Source organism: Pieris napi, chromosome 10, assembly GCF_905475465.1.
Source record: "Pieris napi chromosome 10, ilPieNapi1.2, whole genome shotgun sequence".
Classification (NCBI taxonomy): Eukaryota; Metazoa; Arthropoda; class Insecta; order Lepidoptera; family Pieridae; genus Pieris; species Pieris napi.
The window spans coordinates 9455548-9476204 of record NC_062243.1 but is presented as its reverse complement, the minus strand read 5'-3'; the positions used below and the strand labels follow the sequence as shown (position 1 = coordinate 9476204).

The window sequence follows — 20657 nt, the reverse complement described above, 5'->3', positions numbered from 1 at the left end:
ATACCTATTCACTTTACATGTATTTTGTAAAAATAATATTTCTTAAAAATAAAATCTTGGAAAATTGTACACCTTGTTATTCATTCATTCACATCAAAATATAGGTTATAAAACAGCAACGTCCAATTCGTCTATTAAATATTTTATTTAAACAGAATCAAATATTTATATATATACTAGCTGATCCGGCAAACGTCGTTTTGCCATGTATATTATCATTTATAATAAAAAATAGGGGTTGATAGTAGAGGGGTGAAAATTAGGGGTTGTATGTATTTTTTAATGCTGTATCATAAAAAAATAAAAATTAAAAATTCTGTCTAAAAATAAAATTTAGGGGTGGACTACCCCTAACATTTAGGGGGATGAAAAATAGATGTTGGCCGATTCTCATAGATACCGGATAAGCACAAAAAATTTCATCAAAATCGGTCAAGCCGTTTCGGAGGAGTATGGCAACGAAAACTGTGACACGAGAATTTTATATATTAGATATTTTGTCAGTAATTTTGTCTTTCTTCAAAACCCATTTAAGATTATTTATTAGCGTCAATAGAGCCTATACATATTGTTATTTTTCATTATATGAAACATTCATAATTTCAAGAGACAACGCTATTTTAGGCAACAGCGCCGCCGGCCGCACCAGCCCCTATATGTAAACACGTACAAACACATACAAACCGTCCTGCATCAGCAGGTCGCGAACAACCACACCGCCAGCACCGCCAGCACGGGAAAATGTACTTCTCTTCAAGACGCGGACAGTGAAACAACCTAGTGATATATAAACATAAATTATTGTAATAAATGTGTTATAGTATGAAGCAATTGTTTTTAAAATAGCCCCTCATTTCCAGAGCTCAGTCCCCTCAAAATTGGAAACGTCCAACACGAATACACATAAGTTTATCATATTTCGATCAAATACAATGTCCGACTAAATTTAAATCCAAGACAGTATTAACTATTAAGTTTAAATATTATGTAGGTGAAGATACATTATTTACATGTATGTATTGTCATCGTTGATTCGACCAATCTGTGTCACTGCACTGTTTTTACGTCACTGACGTAATAAAATAATATTGTGTACCTATTATTGGCGAATGCTACACGCTCAATATTTATCGTGATATTTATCGTGATATTTATCTTGTATTTTTTTAGTATACTACACACTCGATACGAATCGCGTCAGTACGACGGTAAATTTCATTGAGTACACTCGTACGTTTCGTATTATAATAATGAGTAACAATATTAAGAAAGTTTGCGTTGCTATTATATTAGCGATAGCATTGAAAAAACGTATAAAGCGAAAGAAATGGGCGAAACATTGGTTTCAAGATAGAGAAAAATATACACATCTGAATTTATTAAATCAAATTCGGGAATACCAAGAAATGGACGACTTTCAATCGGCTTTTCATTTTTATTTAAAAATTTCAGCATATGAAATACCCAAGACTTTGGATTGTATACATTTTCCGCTGCACCACCCGACCGCTTCGAAACTGTTATTTTTTTAAATTCTTTTCTATAGTTCGATTTTAATGAATTGATCTTTGCAATCACGTCTTTAGCTGTCGCGCCTGGTTTAATTTTCTTAAAAATTTGAAGCAGCTGCTCATACGCATTCGCCCTTTTCATTTTATTAATTATGTTTGCATTTGAGCTGTCCCATATCTCAGGTAGTGTTTCTAATACAAGTATAAATTCTTTCAAGTGTTTTTGGTCGTTTGTTTGAAGTGCGGCGGGCGCCGACTCAATATGCGCGTCCTCTTCCATCGCTGGCGGAATTAATTGTGACTCGATAAATATCGAGCAGAGACTAGACGCTCGATATTTATCGACGATAATTGATACGGATCGTGGATTTTTAGATTTCTAGAAATCCAGCGATCCGTATCACGTATCGTGATACGCCTGTACTACACATCGTGATTCTGGATCACGATCCAAATATCACGATAAATATCGAGCGTGTAGCATTCGCCATTGATTTTTTAAGGGCGAACTATAAACCCCGTATATTAAAATCGGAAATTCATTATTTACCTATATATTCGTATTAGAGTCTCGAAGACAAAATAAGCCATTGAAGCAGAAGATATATTCAATCACTTGACAATATTTCTACCTTACGATTAAATTATTTGGAGCGACTATTAGTCAAATTACAAAAACTTTTTGTGAAAACAAAGCGACAACAAAATTGACTGGCTTATAAAAAACAATTTTACATAGGTACGTTTTTACGTAGATAGGTTATTACTAACGAAACACACAAAATAATAATTAGTAATAAATGTTATGAATTAAATTATAATTTTGTGTGTTTCTGTTTGTATGTTTTTTAGTAATAAATGTTATGTCTATTTCTTAAATACTCTATATCTTTAACTATTTAGTAGAAACAAAAAACTTCAATATTTAAGTACCTACCTTTATGTTGACCACTTAGTGACTTAGACCAACTGTTTCGAATTTCGATACTTATAAGCTCGGATTACTTAAAACCCAAATGCCCAAAAAATTTCATATTTTCATTCTGCAGCGTCTGGAAGTTGTGTGACTATACACAATTAAGTGTACCTACAAGCATACTCATCCTCCTTAAATGTATTAATAAAATTCTTTTCTCGTAAAGATGACGACGATGTTAATCTATTAAAGTTAATTAGAAATGAAAATTAAAAGATATTGGTATTGTATTATGATTGATGTGTATTATGTATTTAGGAGCATCGAAACAGTTATTCGTCAATATATTAAACAAGATTTGACTCGGAAAAGAATTTAAAAAGTACTGTAATGAAAATTTTGTAGGATGGCTGGAATTATCTTGCGGTATATTAGATATTGTGTACAGACCCCTACATCAATTAAGTAATTTAAATAGATTAAAACTCTAACTCTTTTTATTTTGTTATTTTTTTAAATAATTAGATTTTTTTCAAAGCACTTTTTTTATATTTATTTATCACCTCGTTGCACAACACTTAAATAATTAGGAGGGCAAGGGCTATCGTCCAGTATTGTAAGGAAAAGTAAAACAATACATAAGCTTAAGAAGTGCGAAACTACAAATACTTATTATACAATAACTATGATATATAAGAGAAAAAAAAAAACAAATATAGACAATGTACCTAACAAAGAAAATATTTAAAGTTTTGGTGTTTAACAATCATTGAAGACGTGGTAGCACAAACCAAGGGTTGTATTACCAATTTAACACCTATGTTTAGATAGCCTTATCGATTCATACCTCTCTTCGTTATTTACAATACGTGTCTCAATATCCAAGTACAATCTCAATTCTTAGAAGCTAACGAGTTTAAAGTGACACATCCGCTCTTAATAATAAGGTTGTTACTACGATTTCTCGTTATATTTATTCACACACAGCGTTTCAAAAGTCTTCACAACACTTTAATATATAGCTTCTTTTATAAAGGGTTATATAATTAATAATGCAGTGGCACAACAACCCTTTAGGGGTCTTGGCCTCAGAATATGTCCAATAATTTTTTGCGCCTAACACATATTATTTTTTTTATGTAAAACACGCTGGTTTATTTTCACCTTACCACCATGTTCATTATAACTTTTTTGCGTATACCTAGGTAATTAACAATTTTTTAAAGTATACGTATTTATATACAAGCGTACATACTAATGTACCTTAACTTTACCTGAGTACAAAATATTGATTTGACCAAGTTGCTTGTATGTGCTCGTTAATCGAGGTTCACCTCGAGGTACCTATGTATACTTATACGGCTATATTTAGTGAAACTCCTATAGTAATAGCATCGACCAACTTCGTTTTAAAGGGCGAGTGAATATTGACCAATCTAATTCCAGAAACGTACTGCGTCATATCGTAGTAGCACAATAGCTTTCGTGAAACGAACAACATTGCACGCCACTTGGATCGAAAGTCACAAAAATAACTTACAGTGTAAATAACTAGAAATACATTATTAAAATGACTAAAAAACTTCTCAAAATAACGTGTCTATTGTTATTGATTTTTGCTGTGACTATTGAAGGAAAGAAACTTTCTAGAAGCCGAGGATCGGGCAGGGGTTCTGGTAGGAAGACTAATTATAAGCCTCAGCCAGCTCCAACTTCCTTGAGCTATCCACAAGCGTCAGCTCCCAAACCAAGTTTATTTGGTTGGCAAGAAAAACCTGCTCAAAAGACACAGATATCGCAATCACACCAATCTAAGCCAGGAAATCAAGCTCCTTCATATCCTGCAAGCAACACTGGGCTTTCTGGTGCAGGTTCAAAACAAACTCAGCAACAGGAACATGTTCAAAGAAGTAATGTTCCAAGCCAGCAAACTGCACCTCGTCCTGAATCACCAAGCCAAACGAACAGCCACGCATATCCTGCCTCCAATGGATTATCTGGAAATTCTGGAGCAGGTTCTAGCTATCCACAAGGGTCAGGATTATCAGGATCAAATGGGGTTCCGTCGTCTTATAATTCACCAAATAAGCCACAGTACCCACCTAATAACAATTTACAAAACAATCACCCGCCGAACAATGTTGGAAATAATTACCAAGCTGCTCCCCCACCCTACACACCGTATGGAAATAACAATCATCAAGGCCCTCCACCTCCTTATTCCAATTATGGACATGGTTACAGTGGTTATGGGGGTCATGGTGGACCAGGATACAGTCCACAAATGCCTGGTTACTTTGGCAGCTACACCAACAAAGGTTTTGGTGGTGTAAGCCGTTCTGGTAGTTCGCTAGCTGGTGTTGGTTTAGCGGGTGCCGGTATAGGAACCGTGCTTACTGGATTGGCATTGTGGAATATGGCTAGATCTACAGGCCATCATCATCATACAGTTATCTATGATAATAGAGGACAGCCTATTGCAGTAGCTGCCGAAAACGGAACTGTTTCGGCGGAAGATTCCATACTACGTGATTTAGTAAACTGTACTCTTACAATCAGCAGTATAAATGCGACTGAAGTCATCGCAATACCTTGTTCAATTGCAACTTCCTTTACACCTGATGCTAATGTTAAGGATGATAAAGTTGAGAATGCTAACAATGATACGAAGTGCACGATCACTGTGGTAACAAAAGATAGTAAAGAATTTATGACGACTATACCATGTTCCATTTTACTGAACACTGCAGCACAAAACAATGTAACGGAACCACCGAACGTTCTTGCAGAAACTGCTCTTAATGACACCTTGGTAGAAACTGCTCTAAATGACACCTTGATAGGAACTAATATTACCGATTCAAATTCTCCAACAGCCTTAAAACTTTCTAGTGAGGATGAGATTAAGGGCTTCACTGTTGGGTTAAACTGCACGTCTTCCGAATCGGGAGAAATTCGTGATCCTATTAATCCATGCTTTAGTGTAAAAGATAATTTAACTGTAATACCTCTCATGTCCACTACTAAATCTGGCTTGCTTTCAGAAAACAAGTAAATGTATCGTTTCACGACAAGTTTTTATGGTTATGCTTTGTATTTTAAATGTGTGTGGTACAAATAAAAAGGATATATGTAATTAAATTGTTTTATTTATTAATAAATTTATTATTTACCTATTGTACGGTACTTTTGTACGATAAGAAATCTAGGTATGTAAGTATTAAGGAACATTTTTGGTTTGGTAAATCAAGTTTTTCAATTCTCGAGGGGATTACGTCATATTGCGACAAGCGTTTCTGCATTTATTGCACCCACCCTCGCGAAGGGGGTGTTAAGGCCCTTTTGATGCGTATGCCCCCTTCGGGTGGTGTGTTTATTCGCACCCTGCTAATACAAGATGGTACGGGAGCACCTTATAGCCCTTGGTGGGGGCTACAGCTCGCAAAGAGACATGGGTTCTACTCGCTACACGCAGCCGTCGTTGGGGTCATGTCTGGGGTGTCAATTAAGTGGTAATGAAAGGAGTAATCTCTCAGGCCGAAGTGTCGTGGTCATTCGTAGCGGCCAGACTCGCGGCTCGCGGGCAACGCTCCACTGGGTGAGACCCCCGGTTACCCCGGAGGAAGACCCAGCGGTTGAAGCCGCGGTTGCTGTCCTGGTGTCTAGTCTGCTGTTGTTGGCACCTGCAGAGAGCTGAAGCTCTCGCGGGTACCGGTGGCGATCTGGCGGCCCGGAGTGAGACGGCGCGATGTTTTGGAGATGGGGATGCTGAGAGGCGTCCGCTCGATTTAACATCACCTTCGTGAGCCGTGCGACGAACTCGTCGATGGATATCGGTACAGCCCTGCGATTCTGTAACTCACTTCACGAACTCACACAGCGGTTTTCGCATCGGCGGTCGCTCTCAAATCAGTCGTGAAGCAGTCATTTTATTATTTGGCATTCTGAAAAGGTGGGAGCTTGTAGTTTATTGTTTATCAGAATGCCAAATCATAAAATGACTGCTTCACGACTGATTTGAGAGCGACCGCCGATGCAAAAACCGCTGTGTGAGTTCGTGAAGTGAGTTACAGAATCGTAGGGCAGGCGTTCTCTTTGTTTTTTATAGTGGGGATACAATTGCGAAAACTATCTCAGTAAAAAACTATAAATTTTAAACAAACAATAACTTACAAGGTTGTTTCTTCTTTGTGAATATATATTATTAATAAACTACCTGCGAATATGCGAAATAAAATTCATGCGCATGTTGCGCTTGTTTTTGTAAAATAAATAAATATTGTATGTGGTCAATAATGTGATTCATTAATGCATAGTCTATATTTTTTAGTCTGTGGTGTGTTTGCTGCTTGTTTATATACGTTTGGCGCATACGGCGCGGCATACCGGCATACTACTATTAACTATTAAGTAATAATTGATAAGTAATCTGTGTTCGGTGTTGTAGAGGTGAATTTTTTGTTGACAAAATATGTGATTATTCTTATGTATTCGTTATTCGTTTCCTTACCGAGTACAAAATGTCTGATCCTACAATACAGACTTTTTGCTGCCATCACAATGATAATCAAGGAGGAGTAGTAACTATTCAAATAATGGATGAGTTTAATACTGAATCTTACAATACAGTTTGTTTGGTATCATCCACTATTGGAATCCTTGGTGCTATGTATCAGGTAAGTACTTGAGAAAATATTTTAAAATAAAGAAATATTCCCAAAATATCCTTTTTATCTTTTTAAGAAATATTACAATGTTTATTTTTTATTCATATTAACTCTTTAATGTGTTATAGTGGGGTTCTAAGTTCTTTTTCTTTGTTAAGCTTCATAACCATTTATTAATTGAGCCTTTGTTTTTTAATAATAATAAAACACTTTTGGCCAATAATTTATCTTTGGAGGAAGGAAAGATTGTACATTCTTTTTTTAGATATTTCAAAATGGTGTACGGAGAATACAAAGTCCAAGCAGGGGAAGAAAGATCATAATGTGGTTGGCAGTTGCAGATCTCTTAGCCTCTCTAGGTATGATTTAGCATCTTTTAAAGTATTATAGATAATAATATTTAATTATGTATATTATATTATTGAAGTTTCCCTGGACATTTTCCAATGTTTATTTTATGACTAAACAGATGAATAGTGATTATAATTAACACCGGACTCTAATCAAGTGATTACTAAATAATTACACTATATAGAAATAAAGTCAAAGTCATTGTATTCACTTGAAATTTCTTGCTATTTCTTTATTTGCTATTACTGTATATACTTTTTGTTTGTTTTTTTTATACTTTACACTTGTAAACAATAACAGGTTTTTATTAAATTATATTTTATTCAAGTTTAGACAAAAGGTTTTCCAGTTCTGAGTAATGAGAGTGTTTTAAGAATTGATGTATTCGAAATGCTCTGTGTCATGAGTTGTTCGAGTGATAGCTTAATCAAATTGATTTGAACTAGGTTCAATACCTTGACAAATCATAAATTTTGGATGGAAGTCATAGCCTGGACCTTAACTAAAATTAACAGTAACATATACTATATATATATATAGATACATGTTATCACTGTATGCTCGGAGAACTTTAGCTGGTGTTACCTTAATGCATAAATTGCTCAATAATCATATACAGAGCAGTGACCTCTTCCAAGATATTAAAATTGTCGTCCCTTACTCATTCCCTGGGTTTAAAATCAACAATATTTTCCAAATTCCTTCTGCCAAAACCAACCTTCTTCGCGATTTCAATAGATTGAACACAGCATATCCGGAGCTGGATATATTCGGTAGTGGGCTGATCGGTTTTAGAGAAATCATTGTGGGGTGCCTTCTCGAACCTAATTCACTGTTTTGCTGATGATTTTTCTTTTTTTTCTGCTTTAAGTGCCAACAAATTTCTATACTTTTATTTTATTTTATTGTGTGCTTGTATTATCTTGTATATGTTTTAATTTTTAACTCCTATTTTTGTTTTTGTGAAACTTATGTTTACTTTATTGTCACACATTTTAGATGTAAGATTTTGTTAAATAATTAGTAGATTTAGTACTGTGTGTGATGTCGTAAGCTTAATAACTAAATATACAGATAAATGCTCCATTGTTTTTGTTTTCAGGAACACACATTCTACATAAAATTAAATAATAATATGTATATAATTTTTTCAGGTGTGCTGGTAAGATCCTCTTTCTGGTTGAAGTATAAAAATATCTTACCACTTCCAGATGATGATATTAGTGTTCTATTTTGTAGCATAACTTCGGTGCGTACCATTTTTTCATATTCATTTCAATAAGTCAAGTTTCAAATTTCAACCGCCACATGTTCTAACAATAAATTAAATAGGTAATTATAGACGTGAAACCATATTCAGAAGGATAAATTAAAGTGAATGTCTGTAACGTGATCTGTTTTGTGGTTAACAGTGCTGCACATAGTATTTTTAAATTCAATTAGGACAAATAAATGTTTGTTGAGTCCAAAGCAATTATAGATTCGTTGGGAAACCGTGAGATCCCGGAAACGGTGCTTAAATTAAAAATATTATTCATAAATTGCATTCAAGTTTATTAATGTATTAAAAATGTAGGAAAACAAACAATCTTGAACAGGTTCTCTTGAGAATTGTTTTTTTATTACTAGGAATCAAGAATGATTTAAGGTCATTTTATATGCGATTAATTATGTAAATTCAATAAAATAATGTTTAGTAAAAAATACGGTTTTTACCTAAGCAATTTGCCATTTATATAACTTTTATAAGCTTTTATATTTTAGAAGTTTCCATTTGTCATGCGAAATGCATTTGAAAAAAGCAGACTTCATTCTTCGAAGCTACATCTATAAATATATGTATAAAAAATACGTAATTAGGGCGTTCAAATATTACGTAACGAATTTTGGGAGGGGGGGGGGTTTCCTTTTTGTAAAACGTTACGATGCGGGGCGGAGATTGGATTACGCGTTATTGTTAATACATATTATTTTCTACTTACACCACATAATACTAACTAAAGAGTCACTAGGTGATCACGAACGTAGATGATCAGTATAATCGTTATGAAAACTGAGTTACGGATTAATAAAACATCAGATAGCGTAATTAAAATATATAAGCGTGTAGGCGATGCGAAGAAATCGCCAAGAAATAAGAAATTTAATAAAAGTCGGTCGAGGTGCTTCTGTGAATACGAGATTTTTATAATTATAGATACATTTATTTTATCTCTAATATCTAAAAGAGTAATATTTATTCTATATAAATAAATTACCGAAAACTCTGTAATTTCAGGCATGGACGCAATATTTTTACACAGCTACGTGGTTTTGGACATTATTTTACGCGGTAGACATATGGCAGTCGATACAGGGTAAAGATACACGACCTCTACTTTACCACTCCTTGGCTTGGGGAATACCTGCAGCGACGACTAGTATAGGTCTATCCATACTCTACATACCGAATGCTACGTGAGTATTACCGCGTAACATCAGCTTAATATTAAAAAAATACTCTTTGTTTGATTGTGGTTTGAAGCTGGGTTTAATCGTTTAAACTTGAGCTTGTAACTAACCTAAAATGAGGGGTGAGTGGGCCGTGGGGTTACGACGCAAGACTAACAAAAGACTAACTTGATTTCTCCTTGACTCCCTGATCTATAAAAAAAAAAGTTATTGAAGGGTTCTTACATCTAAGTGACACTTATGTTACCTATAAAGAATATAAGTGTAGTAGACCTATTGGACGTTATAGGATAACAATGCGTGCATGCATGATGCGACGATAACATTTGGTTATATACATGGCGTCCCAAAGTTATGGGACATGAAAGGAAAGTACCTAAAATATCGTAGATAGGGTATTTTACTGAAAGAAGACTTTATGTTATTTTTAAAAGTTAGTAATTCTGCATTCAAAGATTTTCTAAAAATTATTTGCCTCGTCTGGTAATCGAACCGACTTAAATGTAAAAAAATAACACCCCTACTTTTATGATGCCAAAAAGTAATATCTCTTCTGAATTAACATAGTATTTTAAAAGAAAGGGCGTGAAATTAATCATTTTAATCAAATTAAAAACATTATCTATCGTATTTAGTCGTTTTTCAGTGCGTTTTTCGCTAACTAACTTTTAAAAAATAACATAAAGTCTTCTTTCAGTAAAATCCCTATCTACGATATTTTAGGTACTTTCCCTTCATGTCCCATAACTTTGGGACGACCTGTATATGTAACTTAACTAATATTAGGTTACATAACTAGCGCTAGAACCATATTTTTGTAGGTCCATATATCTGGGATGCGTTTGAGTTATTTGACGATTAACGCAGGCTAATACATATTTAAATAAGGTTGGTTATACCTTTAGGTCAATGTTCTATTTTGACTAGGTTATATTTCCACTTTTTCAAAAAGTGCTCGAACTATGTAGATGGTTTTGCGTTTTGTAAATGGTAAGTTTTTGTCTAAAGGTTTACAATTATAATAGGACTTTGTAAGTACTTTTTTAATGCGTCGTAAAAACTGGATAACAACTTTTTTTAAAAAGGCAATATTTTTTTATAAAAAAAAAGTGTTTTGTGTATGCAATTCCAAATATAGAAAAAAAATTTTCAGGTGCCATAATTTAACATCTCTATCGAATGTGCTGTTAAGGATTCTACCAAACTATTGTGCAACTTATGTGCCCATAGCTTTAGTGATGGTCATTAATCCCATTATGTACATTTTGGCGGGAAAGAAAATTGAAGTTACTGTAGCGCTGCCATTAGCACAGGTAATGAATTAAAATATTTAATGTGTATTAAGTATTTGTCTCAATAAATATAATTCCACTACGCCATCGTTTTAACCACTGAGCCTAATAGTTATTTTTTCCAGTTTACAAGCAAAGAAAGAAGAGTTGTGGATGCTTTACGACTAAAATTCTTTTTGATAAACGTCGTATTTTACGTCTGCTGGTTGCCGAATCTTATAAATGGAATTTTAATATGGACAATGTGGTCGACAATGCCCGTCAAAGCGATCATTTCAATTTGGTATATTATGGTAAGCATCACATCATACATCATATACTTTTATGGAGTATTGGGCCTTAAACGAATGGCAAAAAATAGTTTATGTAAGGACCGTGCGGCCTTAAAGTAATCTTCACAGTCACTTTAAACAGAAATATTTGTTAATTTATCTTGAAATAGTGGTTTTAACATCGTGGGAAATCGGTATATTATTTTAATATCTCTTGAATGAATCAGTCCTATTCGTTTAGAACAATTTTTAAACTAATTTGTTGTTGTCAATTTAAAAATATAATTTTGTAAGGAATTTAATTTTTACTTTAGTTCTTCTAGTTTTCTTCCATTGTAATATTGTAATGCGAGGATCATACATAAAAAAACAAATTTTCTCGATTTAATACCATAACCTATCGTTATTTGAATTTAAAAATATTTCACGTGAAATAAATAATCTTTCGATAAGCCGCGTTTTAATGGATAGTTTGATAAACTATATGGTGTCCTTGGCATGCCCGTAAACTTCCGTGGTAAAATCTGTAGTGTAAATGAATAAAATTCTTAAAGTACATTTTTATCGTATTGGCCTCTGTTTGCTCACAATTTAACACTTAAACAAGTGTTATCAAAGTAATAATATTTACAAATAATTTGATTGCTATGTAAACCAACTAATACAACAATCGTAGAAATATTAAACGTATTTTGTATGTAGGATAGGGTAGATATTGAATTTAAAAAAAATATACCAGCAACAACAGAAGCAATCTCATTGAGATGTTTAAAACTCACTGGTCAATATGATCTACCAGGAATTGAAACTCTTTTTATGTGAATAATATTTTAGTCAAATTCCTTAGATGACCTGATTGTTTTACATGTTTTACACAACTAATTATTAAATTTGTTTTAATTTTTAATATTTGATTGTTATGGTCATAAATGCTTCTTCCTAGTATTAAATTAATAAAAATAAACACGGCATATATAACAATATTTTTTATCAAATACGAAATTGGTATTTATCAAGAAGAACCAATCTGGCTCGATAAGGCTTGAAACGCTATATATTTTTGCATGTTTCAAGTTTAAAGAGTTATAATTTTTAAGAACTAATTAATTTCAGGCATTGATGAATCCAATGCAAGCCCTGCTTAATGCATTAGTCTACAGAAAGTGGAATGTGACAGACAGATATCAGCCAATGTTCCACGATGATCATAAGGAGCTCAATTTCAGTGATGAGCAATCGCCACTTTTAGGATCGGAACCACCTCGATTACTTTTAGCTCCTATGCCCTCCACAATTAATAACAGCTATGCTACGTTATAGACGCAAGTGTTGCCATTATACATAGTCATAATGAACACAAAGTTTTTTTTAATGTTGCCATCTCTATTAATAGAAAGTGAGACGAAATTTTAAGTTATGTTTGAATAGTAATATAAATTCTGATTCCGTCTGCATATTTAAAAATGTATACTTAGAAGTTTCCGGTTTTAAAGTAGCTGTATATGTGTTTATGAGACAATGTTACCCTGAAATGCAGTAGTTAATAAGAAATCAAATGACTTATATCGTAACCATGTTCATAGAAATTTGAAATATTTTGTACTTTTGTAAGTTTTATATATTCAATATATGCCTTATGCTGCATGCATTATCTTAATGATGTATCTATTGTTCCAACTGTCTTTGGGTAGAAATATTTAAATTTACACGAAATTGATAGTTTCTGATTTGAGAACATTAAAAGTATTTTGGAATGATTATTTGGTAATTTTCTATACCAAAGATAGTAGTGATATTAAACAAGTAAGTTTTTCACTTGTATAGTCTAAAAAGGTTCAAATTGTGGTTGATTTAAAACTAAAATCTGTGATCAGGGATTTTTTGAATATTAGTTTACAAATACTAATAATTGTTATAATTTTTTTACCATCAGCAGTGGCGTAAAAACGTCCCTACACAGTTTAATTTTAATAAACTTCGAGATTTTCAGCGTACTCAATTACACGTTGTATATGTCCCACTAATGGCCATTGAGCTCCTCTCTTAGGCGAGAGAGAATGGTCTGTAGTTCCCACGCTTGCCCAATGCGTATTGGAGACATCACATTCATCCATAGAACATAATATCTCTTGGACATGGGCCCTAATGGGTCGGTGCCCGTGGCATTTTACCAGCCCTGCCACCCTATTGTTACGCCACTGCATCTATGACTACAGTAAAAACCTAAAATCACATTATCTTGTTCTAGGTTTAACTTTTGACGCACTTAAAACTACATTAAATGAAAACTATATTATAATACCAATTTATGTGCCATTAGAAGTCATGTTGTAGTAATTTTTATCATCATGACATGTCTAATTTTGCGATGTCACTAATTTTGTAATCATTTATATTATACTAATGGTCGTAGGGAGACCTACTAGTAGTAGTAATAAGTGAGATTTTTGTATTTCCATTATTCCCAGTGTGCTTATTTCATTTATACAAGTTTATGTAACTAATTAATTGGTGCTACACTGTTTTATAAGAGATCAATTGCATTATGAATAGAAAGTATGTTACCCACATTTCTAGTGTTATTTTAGCATTTATGCACTTGTTTTGTTTTTGTATGTAAGTCATGTTTTATTGTGAAATGTGTAATGCTTGTTTTATATACATAGTAATAATTTAGGTATGCACATATTTCTAAGAATTGAAATTTATCAAAGGCTGACTTATAATTCTGACTGAGTTACAAATTGAACATTAAGAAAAACATTTTTCTTGTATATAAGAACATTTAAAAGTAAATTTCTTAGAACAAATATATTTTATAAAGCAACAATAACTATGATATTGGGATAATATGATTTACAATTTATACTAAGTTTAAAATATTATGAAAACAAAATCAACTTCCATGTTGTGTATGGTAATAAAATCAGTTTTTGGTTTGATTCATATTGGGCAGCTAAATAGGGTGAGGGTGAATTTATCAACACAAAAATATATTGTTAGTTCTGAAATTCTTGTTTTATTTACATTTTACAACAACAATTTCATATAATTTAGAGGATTTTGTTACTAATGAAGTTTATTACATAAACATTTAATATAATCTTTACATACAACTATTATTTACATTATTAAGGATAACTTAATAGTTACTATCACATCTTAATCCTCATTATCGTTTTCCTGTGGTGCCATTGTCAAGTCAGTTACATCTTTAACTATCATATGTGCTATTTGCCAAGCCATTTCCTCTTCTACTCTGGATGTGCTCATTGGAACAAATTTATTGACCATTTTCTTTAGTATTGATTTATCTTTCTTATCTGGATCTGGCTCTAATTTAGATTCAAATCTTCCTAAACTATTAATTCTACCTAGACTCAAACCATCATGTGTTTTTCTTTGCCATAGGGCATCAGCATTATAAAGTTGATTAGAGTCTATAGTCATGTCAGGTACAGAGAGATTACGTTTCTTTTTATAGAGAGGATCACCCATGGCCAATAATGTATTATGAGTACTTATGCTAAATTCACTACTGCAATCCGATTGAGATTTGCAACTAGTTGGAGAAAGGAGGTTCACAGATTTTACCATTTCCGAAAGATATGTGTAGTAAAGTTCAGATTCTAAAAATGTTCTTACATAATTATTCAAGGTATTATAAACAACTATGTATGCTATGTCAAAACATGTTGCAATAGTGCCTTCTTCTCTGCAAATATTACTTTCAATTTTTAATCTTATATCTGTTGAGAAGCCAATGGGGCTAGTGGCTTGTAATGAAAAATACTTTTCATATAAAACAATAGCATCTGCTTGAGCCTGGTCAGAATTTGTATTACCATTAATAAGGTTGTCTCTAAAGTGAGTGACAGCCATAAGAAATTCAAGAAGTATACTACGAGATTCTTGCTCTAAGTATTCAGTAAAGTAAAATAAAATATTTTCATTGTAAATAATATCCCGCAAATCAATAGTTCCAGTTGTTAAAATATCAATTTGTGACTTAGTGTATAAAGCATGATTTTTAAAGCCATCAAAATATTTTGTCTCCATCTGTTGAAACAAGTAATCTTGTATTGGTTTAAAACAGTTTTCTTTTATTTGCCCTTCTGGATGGCAAATATTAGATATAAGTACCTTTCTTAATTTATCTGGTACATCTAGCTGACATGGCGCCTCTAATGCTACATATTTTTTAAACAATTTTACAGCTTCATGAGTAACGTCAATATATTGATTATTTTCACAAAAATCACATGACTCCACAAAGTTATCGTTTAAATTGCTACAAGAACTTCCACCATGTGACCGTTCCAACATTCTCAAATTACTGGTGCTTGCTCTCCAATTAAGCAGGGTGTGATTATCACGAAGGGAATTAGGTTTAATGCAGGTACAGTGAATATCCAAACTTTTAGCATGAGATAACTTATTATGATTTCTCTCATTACTGTCATTGGAACATAACACATTTAATCGAAATTTTTCAAGTTCCAACCAACATTTTAATAATAAAGAATTTCCTTGAGATTCCATAAAGTTTACGAAATTTTTAATAGCCTTTCGATCTTTTAGTATATCATTTAGTTTTAAACATAATTTAGACTTTTTTTCAAATAGTTCAGCAACATCTAAAATAATAATTATATTATGTATATATATATATTATAAGGGCTTGTAAGGAAGCAAGAATCATTGAACACATACCATCGAGATTATTAGTATCAGTGGAGTTAATATAAAAATTAGCCTCTAGAGCGTTTGATCTATTTTCTTCGGGCGGTCGCACGGGGCATCCACTCTTGCCTTTCGCTATACAAAAAATAAGCAATTCAGTTTATAAAAGAATTAAAAGTAAAGAAGGACAATCTTATATTGTTGATAAAAATCATACCTGCACTTTTCCAAAACTTTATCATAATTACATTTGAGCGTTACACAAGAGGTTTTGTTTTTTACAAGCTACGATTAATGAGCTACGTTACACATAACATGATTTCTTTTTGACGTACACGTTCATATTGTGATCAGCAAAATTATTTTGTAAATAAGGCGTAATGAGAGTCGATGGCAAGCCGAAAACAATAATAGAAACGATCAACGAAGGCAAGTATAGGTGACAGTTGCTGACAATAAGATTGCACAGATATTCAGATAGACCTTTACAGATAATATTTTCTTAAATTGTAACTACATAATATAGAGTCTGGCTAATGAAACTTGAAAGTTGATACTGAAAAAGCGCGGCAAATTTAAAAAGCATGGCCGCCCTAAAGTAAAAAGGAAAGTTGAAACAACTCACTTTGATACTTTGACTTACTAAATTGATACATTGACTTTTTAGGCTTATAGGTTTTGTGGACATAAGTTTCATCTAAGTAGATTATTGGCTTGCCTTCTGCACGTTTCGATGCAATGATACGCAAAAAGCGATGTCTCCATGCAGCTTTATCATATCGTTCAATTAATAATGAACGTTCATTTTTGTTTTTCTTAAATTCATAACCGTTGGCTAATAATCTCAAGACTATCTGTAAAAGAACAAAACCATTATCTAAAGTAACTAAAACTAATAATATGTACTTTTTTTAAATAAAAAAATATCAAGACATTTTGACCGCACTAACTTTAGTGTTGTCATATAAAAAGTTTTCAAAAAAATCCAGTATCTACTTTTGTTAGCCAGACTCTAAAATCATTTATTTTCAGTAGGCTTTTTATGAAAATACGCTTAAATTTGGTATTAATCAATAATTTATATAATTATAATACACTAATCTTTATTAATAATATATTATAATTTAATTCTTCTAGATTGATTGTCGTTATCACTGTACATTTGTATTCCAAAATTATTAAAAAAACCTAGGTATACTTTACCTTCAGATTAGCTATTTACATTTGAATTATATCATTCATTATAGCATAATATATAGATTAGGTTTATTCTTTTAGTAATTCTATAAGTATATTAACTCAAACTAGAGTTTTAGGTTTAAAGTTTGAAGGTTAAATTAATAGAAAAGGTTCTTGGTCTGAGGAGCCAGCAATTATTATCTAATATTTTTTTACTTAAGACTTAGTTAGCTACAATATTAGCTCTTTCTTCTTAGAAGATTTATAGCATAAAACTCTTTATATTAATTACCAAGACATATTTATTAGTTATTACATAAAATTTCCCAATTCTACGTAATGAGTAATTAACAAAATATTTAAATTAAACTTCTTTGACGGCTTTGAACCCAAATTTATTACAATCTATATGTCGATCACACAGGAGACTCCCTAACCATGGCTACTGAAGAACACTCGAAACATCGAGTTATGTAAGCGATGTGATAATTCACGTTAATACCTATCCCGTAAAGAAGTTTTATTTAAATGTGAATTAATAGTAGGCCAAAGGCAGTACGAGTACAAATTATTTAAGTTTGTTTGCCGATAATCTTTCAGTTTTTCGCCAGCTTATTGAATAATTGCCGGAACCTATACTTATGTTATTTGTTCATGAGAAATGTGCGGTCTCTACGCAATCGAAGTGAGGACGCATCTTACAAGCAAAGGCTATCGACCTTCCTACGGTTACTTGAAGTAACTGTTCTGTTGATGGAAATAACTTAGCAGCTCTCAGAACTGCGCAGGTACAGCAACGGAGACATTTACGCGCGGGTTCCTTGGCTTATAGTACTTATTATAATTTAAAATATTTTAGAATGAAGTGTGAATTAATTTTTGTAATAGTCTCAGCAGTGATGAGATGCGTCATATGTACGCATTACGATCAAAGTCAATCGGGTGATTTTAATGTTCAAGTTGGACTAAAAGACTTACAAATCATAGCACTTTTGAACGGCGGCAAAGAAGAATATGTGGTAGGTACTTGAATTTGTGAGTTTTATTAATTCTTTAATTTCATATTTATGTACTTGAGTGTTTGGATCTTGTATTCGATTAATTTAAAATCAAAATAGCGTAAACCGTTTTCATTAAATAATTAAAAAATTGTGTTTAATAGACTATTAGGTTGGTAACCTTGTGTTGGATGTTTTGTATGTGTCAGTAAAGGTATTATATTGTTTTAATGTGTATTTAAATTAGACCTAGGTCTAATCCGTCCGTCCGTCAGTAGCTATTGCTACTTAGATATTGGATGGACGAAAATATTCTTCGTCCGACGGTTTGTTAAAAAATAACTTTAAATATTTTACAGGATTATGACTATGCGTATGATTACAATGAAATGACAATCAAACCGCAGAACCGGACGACCCCGAGGCCATTAAACGCTTCAACCAGTACTGAGCCTGACTCTGTGAGGAATAATAAAACTACAGTACCGGCATTGCATGATCAAACAGAACCACCAACCAGAGCTCCTATCACAGGATTGTATGAACCATCGACAGACGTGACCGTTATCGACAATAATACAACTACAAAAAACGCCATTGAGGCTTCATCAGAAACATCTTTAAATACAATCGCTTCTCCAAACTCAACGTCGAATGGTAAAAAATGCAAAAAAGGTTTCGTTTTAAATTATAAAGGCGACTGTGAATTAAAGTTGCAGAGCACGGGCAACGCGTAAGTATTATTATTTATTTATTTACACTTCGTTGCATTACAATATAAAAATTTAACATAATTAAATATAAAGAAGGGCAACTGGTGGCCTTATCGCTTTCGAGCGATCTCTTCCAGGCAACCACTGTGAAAAGAGATTTTTTTTAAAGATATAGATTTTTATTAGTTCTGTTTTTTCTGCACAGAAAAGAGCTCACTATAGGCTTACCTATGTGGCAAAGTAGGAAGAATATAAGAAGTAACTATTATAAATATAGATTGAAATTAAATTGCATAGAAAAATTTAAAAATATTATCATTACTTTAAATGGCGGCACAAAAACTTTACATATGTACTTAGATAATCATCGGGAATAGGTCACAATATATATTTCGGCTTAAGGGCATTCATTGATATATACGTAATTACTTATCCTAGATAATGTTCCTGCTTTTCGTTAATCTTTGACTCAATAGAGCCTACTATAATAAGTATAAATTTATTACCATTATATTCAGCTGTCCATGAATACAGCTGCCTCAGAGAAATACCTGAAATATAGCAGGAAATAAAATTACAAAATGTCGTTTTTAGGTCACGCGTGACTATATTATGTTGTTCAACGAGTTCATAAAATTTCTTTACGATAATGTCTAAAACAACAAATGTAAAAACTTTTAAGTAAGTAGTTGTTTTAATCGGCTTCACGAGTAGATGAATTATACCTAGACTAATTTTTTTTCTTTATTTTGTTACAATTTTTTGTATAAGGAAAACTAATTATTGAACATACAATAAATACTTAATGTAGTTTTGGCTTACGGCGAGCAATATCGAAATAAAACTTCTATAACGAATTTATTACATATTATAATATTATTTTCGCAAGTATTTATATTAATAATAAATACATGCGAATTTATTAAACACCTCTCTCTCGCTGACTACTCGTAATGTCGGGCTACGCGAAGAATGCATTCAATTCGCAATTCGCATCGACATCCGTTAAAATTAAATTTACGGTGAGTGTTATGGGATTTACCTTAAAAATATTTTGGTTATTGCAACCCGCGCTCACTCATAGGATAAGGAAATTATTTCTAAGAACTTTTAATACTGTTGGTAATGTTGCATAGAGACAACAACTCTAACAGGACAATTGTGTTTGAATATGTTATTTTTATTCTTCTAATTAATAATATAAAACTTATTTGTTTCAGCTTGTTAAAATTAGTAAAATTATCACAAAAACTTAAATTAAGAAGAGAAAATAAAGAGGACTAAATTTTATTAAAGGAATTTGGAGGGCTATTCAGATTGGAAGAAGTGCTTGATAATACAGGTTTATTTGTATAACTTTAAGTACTTGCTAAATTTTAATTGCAACAACATGTATTAAATAATAAATGATTTACAATGTGTTTTAATAAACATAATACTTCATGTTGGTAATTTATTTTCATTCGAGTAAGGATATAACATTAAAACAAGTAATTTTTTCAATAATTTATTTACACTTAATGTGCAACTGCAGCGATGAGTGCATAAATGTCATGTAAATATAGTAGGACGGGTCCTAGTGAATTCATTTGTATCATTTGGCTTAATAGTCACAAATAATAAA

The 20657-nt window shown here is 32.3% G+C and overlaps 4 protein-coding genes across 6 annotated transcripts; 3 read left to right on the top strand and 1 right to left on the bottom strand.

Moving 5' to 3' along the window:
• The first annotated feature begins 3838 nt into the window (after nucleotides 1–3838).
• On the top strand, nucleotides 3839–5563 carry LOC125053195 (translation initiation factor IF-2-like). Its single transcript, XM_047654440.1, has one exon. The coding sequence runs from the start codon at nucleotides 3998–4000 to the stop codon at nucleotides 5480–5482; it is 1485 nt and encodes a 494-aa protein (XP_047510396.1). The 5' UTR covers nucleotides 3839–3997; the 3' UTR covers nucleotides 5483–5563.
• A 1232-nt stretch (nucleotides 5564–6795) lies between these two features.
• LOC125052951 (G-protein coupled receptor 143-like) lies at nucleotides 6796–14471 on the top strand. 2 transcript variants are annotated; one of them, XM_047654056.1, is made up of 8 exons: nucleotides 6858–6876; nucleotides 6969–7103; nucleotides 7360–7453; nucleotides 8600–8694; nucleotides 9724–9902; nucleotides 11050–11209; nucleotides 11314–11481; nucleotides 12574–14471. In XM_047654056.1, the coding sequence occupies exons 2-8, from the start codon at nucleotides 7023–7025 to the stop codon at nucleotides 12778–12780; spliced, it is 984 nt and encodes a 327-aa protein (XP_047510012.1). In that variant the 5' UTR covers nucleotides 6858–6876; nucleotides 6969–7022; the 3' UTR covers nucleotides 12781–14471. The 2 variants fall into 2 exon arrangements, with proteins under 2 accessions (XP_047510011.1, XP_047510012.1); XM_047654055.1 differs by having other exon boundaries at nucleotides 6796–7103.
• Nucleotides 14472–14600: 129 nt separating this feature from the next.
• LOC125052950 (A-kinase anchor protein 10, mitochondrial) lies at nucleotides 14601–16592 on the bottom strand. Its single transcript, XM_047654054.1, has 3 exons — nucleotides 16361–16592; nucleotides 16174–16278; nucleotides 14601–16097 (listed from the first exon to the last, which is right to left on the bottom strand). Exons 1-3 carry the CDS (start codon nucleotides 16383–16385, stop codon nucleotides 14623–14625), a joined length of 1605 nt encoding a protein of 534 aa, XP_047510010.1. The 5' UTR covers nucleotides 16386–16592; the 3' UTR covers nucleotides 14601–14622.
• Nucleotides 16593–17932: 1340 nt separating this feature from the next.
• Nucleotides 17933–20447, top strand: LOC125053360. Of its 2 annotated transcripts, XM_047654697.1 has the most exons (4): nucleotides 17933–18110; nucleotides 18211–18341; nucleotides 18680–19053; nucleotides 20254–20447. In XM_047654697.1, exons 2-4 carry the CDS (start codon nucleotides 18222–18224, stop codon nucleotides 20315–20317), a joined length of 558 nt encoding a protein of 185 aa, XP_047510653.1. In that variant the 5' UTR covers nucleotides 17933–18110; nucleotides 18211–18221; the 3' UTR covers nucleotides 20318–20447. The 2 variants fall into 2 exon arrangements, with proteins under 2 accessions (XP_047510653.1, XP_047510652.1); XM_047654696.1 differs by having other exon boundaries at nucleotides 17936–18341.
• The last annotated feature ends 210 nt before the right edge of the window (nucleotides 20448–20657 follow it).

Bases quoted from the DNA above. Each gene is read 5' to 3' on its own strand.
- LOC125053195 (XM_047654440.1), top strand. From the start codon at position 3,998: ATGACTAAAAAACTTCTCAAAATAACGTGTCTATTGTTATTGATTTTT.
- LOC125052951 (XM_047654055.1), top strand. From the start codon at position 6,948: ATGTCTGATCCTACAATACAGACTTTTTGCTGCCATCACAATGATAAT. The intron at 7,104-7,359 runs GTAAGTACTTGA...TTCTTTTTTTAG, and splicing joins TCCTTGGTGCTATGTATCAG to ATATTTCAAAATGGTGTACG. The intron at 7,454-8,599 runs GTATGATTTAGC...TAATTTTTTCAG, and splicing joins AGATCTCTTAGCCTCTCTAG to GTGTGCTGGTAAGATCCTCT.
- LOC125052950 (XM_047654054.1), bottom strand. From the start codon at position 16,385: ATGATAAAGTTTTGGAAAAGTGCAG. The intron at 16,279-16,360 runs GTATGATTTTTA...TTTTTTGTATAG, and splicing joins AAAGTTTTGGAAAAGTGCAG to CGAAAGGCAAGAGTGGATGC. The intron at 16,098-16,173 runs GTATGTGTTCAA...TTATTATTTTAG, and splicing joins TGATACTAATAATCTCGATG to ATGTTGCTGAACTATTTGAA.
- LOC125053360 (XM_047654696.1), top strand. From the start codon at position 18,183: ATGAAGTGTGAATTAATTTTTGTAATAGTCTCAGCAGTGATGAGATGC. The intron at 18,342-18,679 runs GTAGGTACTTGA...AATATTTTACAG, and splicing joins GCGGCAAAGAAGAATATGTG to GATTATGACTATGCGTATGA. The intron at 19,054-20,253 runs GTAAGTATTATT...TATTTGTTTCAG, and splicing joins TTGCAGAGCACGGGCAACGC to CTTGTTAAAATTAGTAAAAT.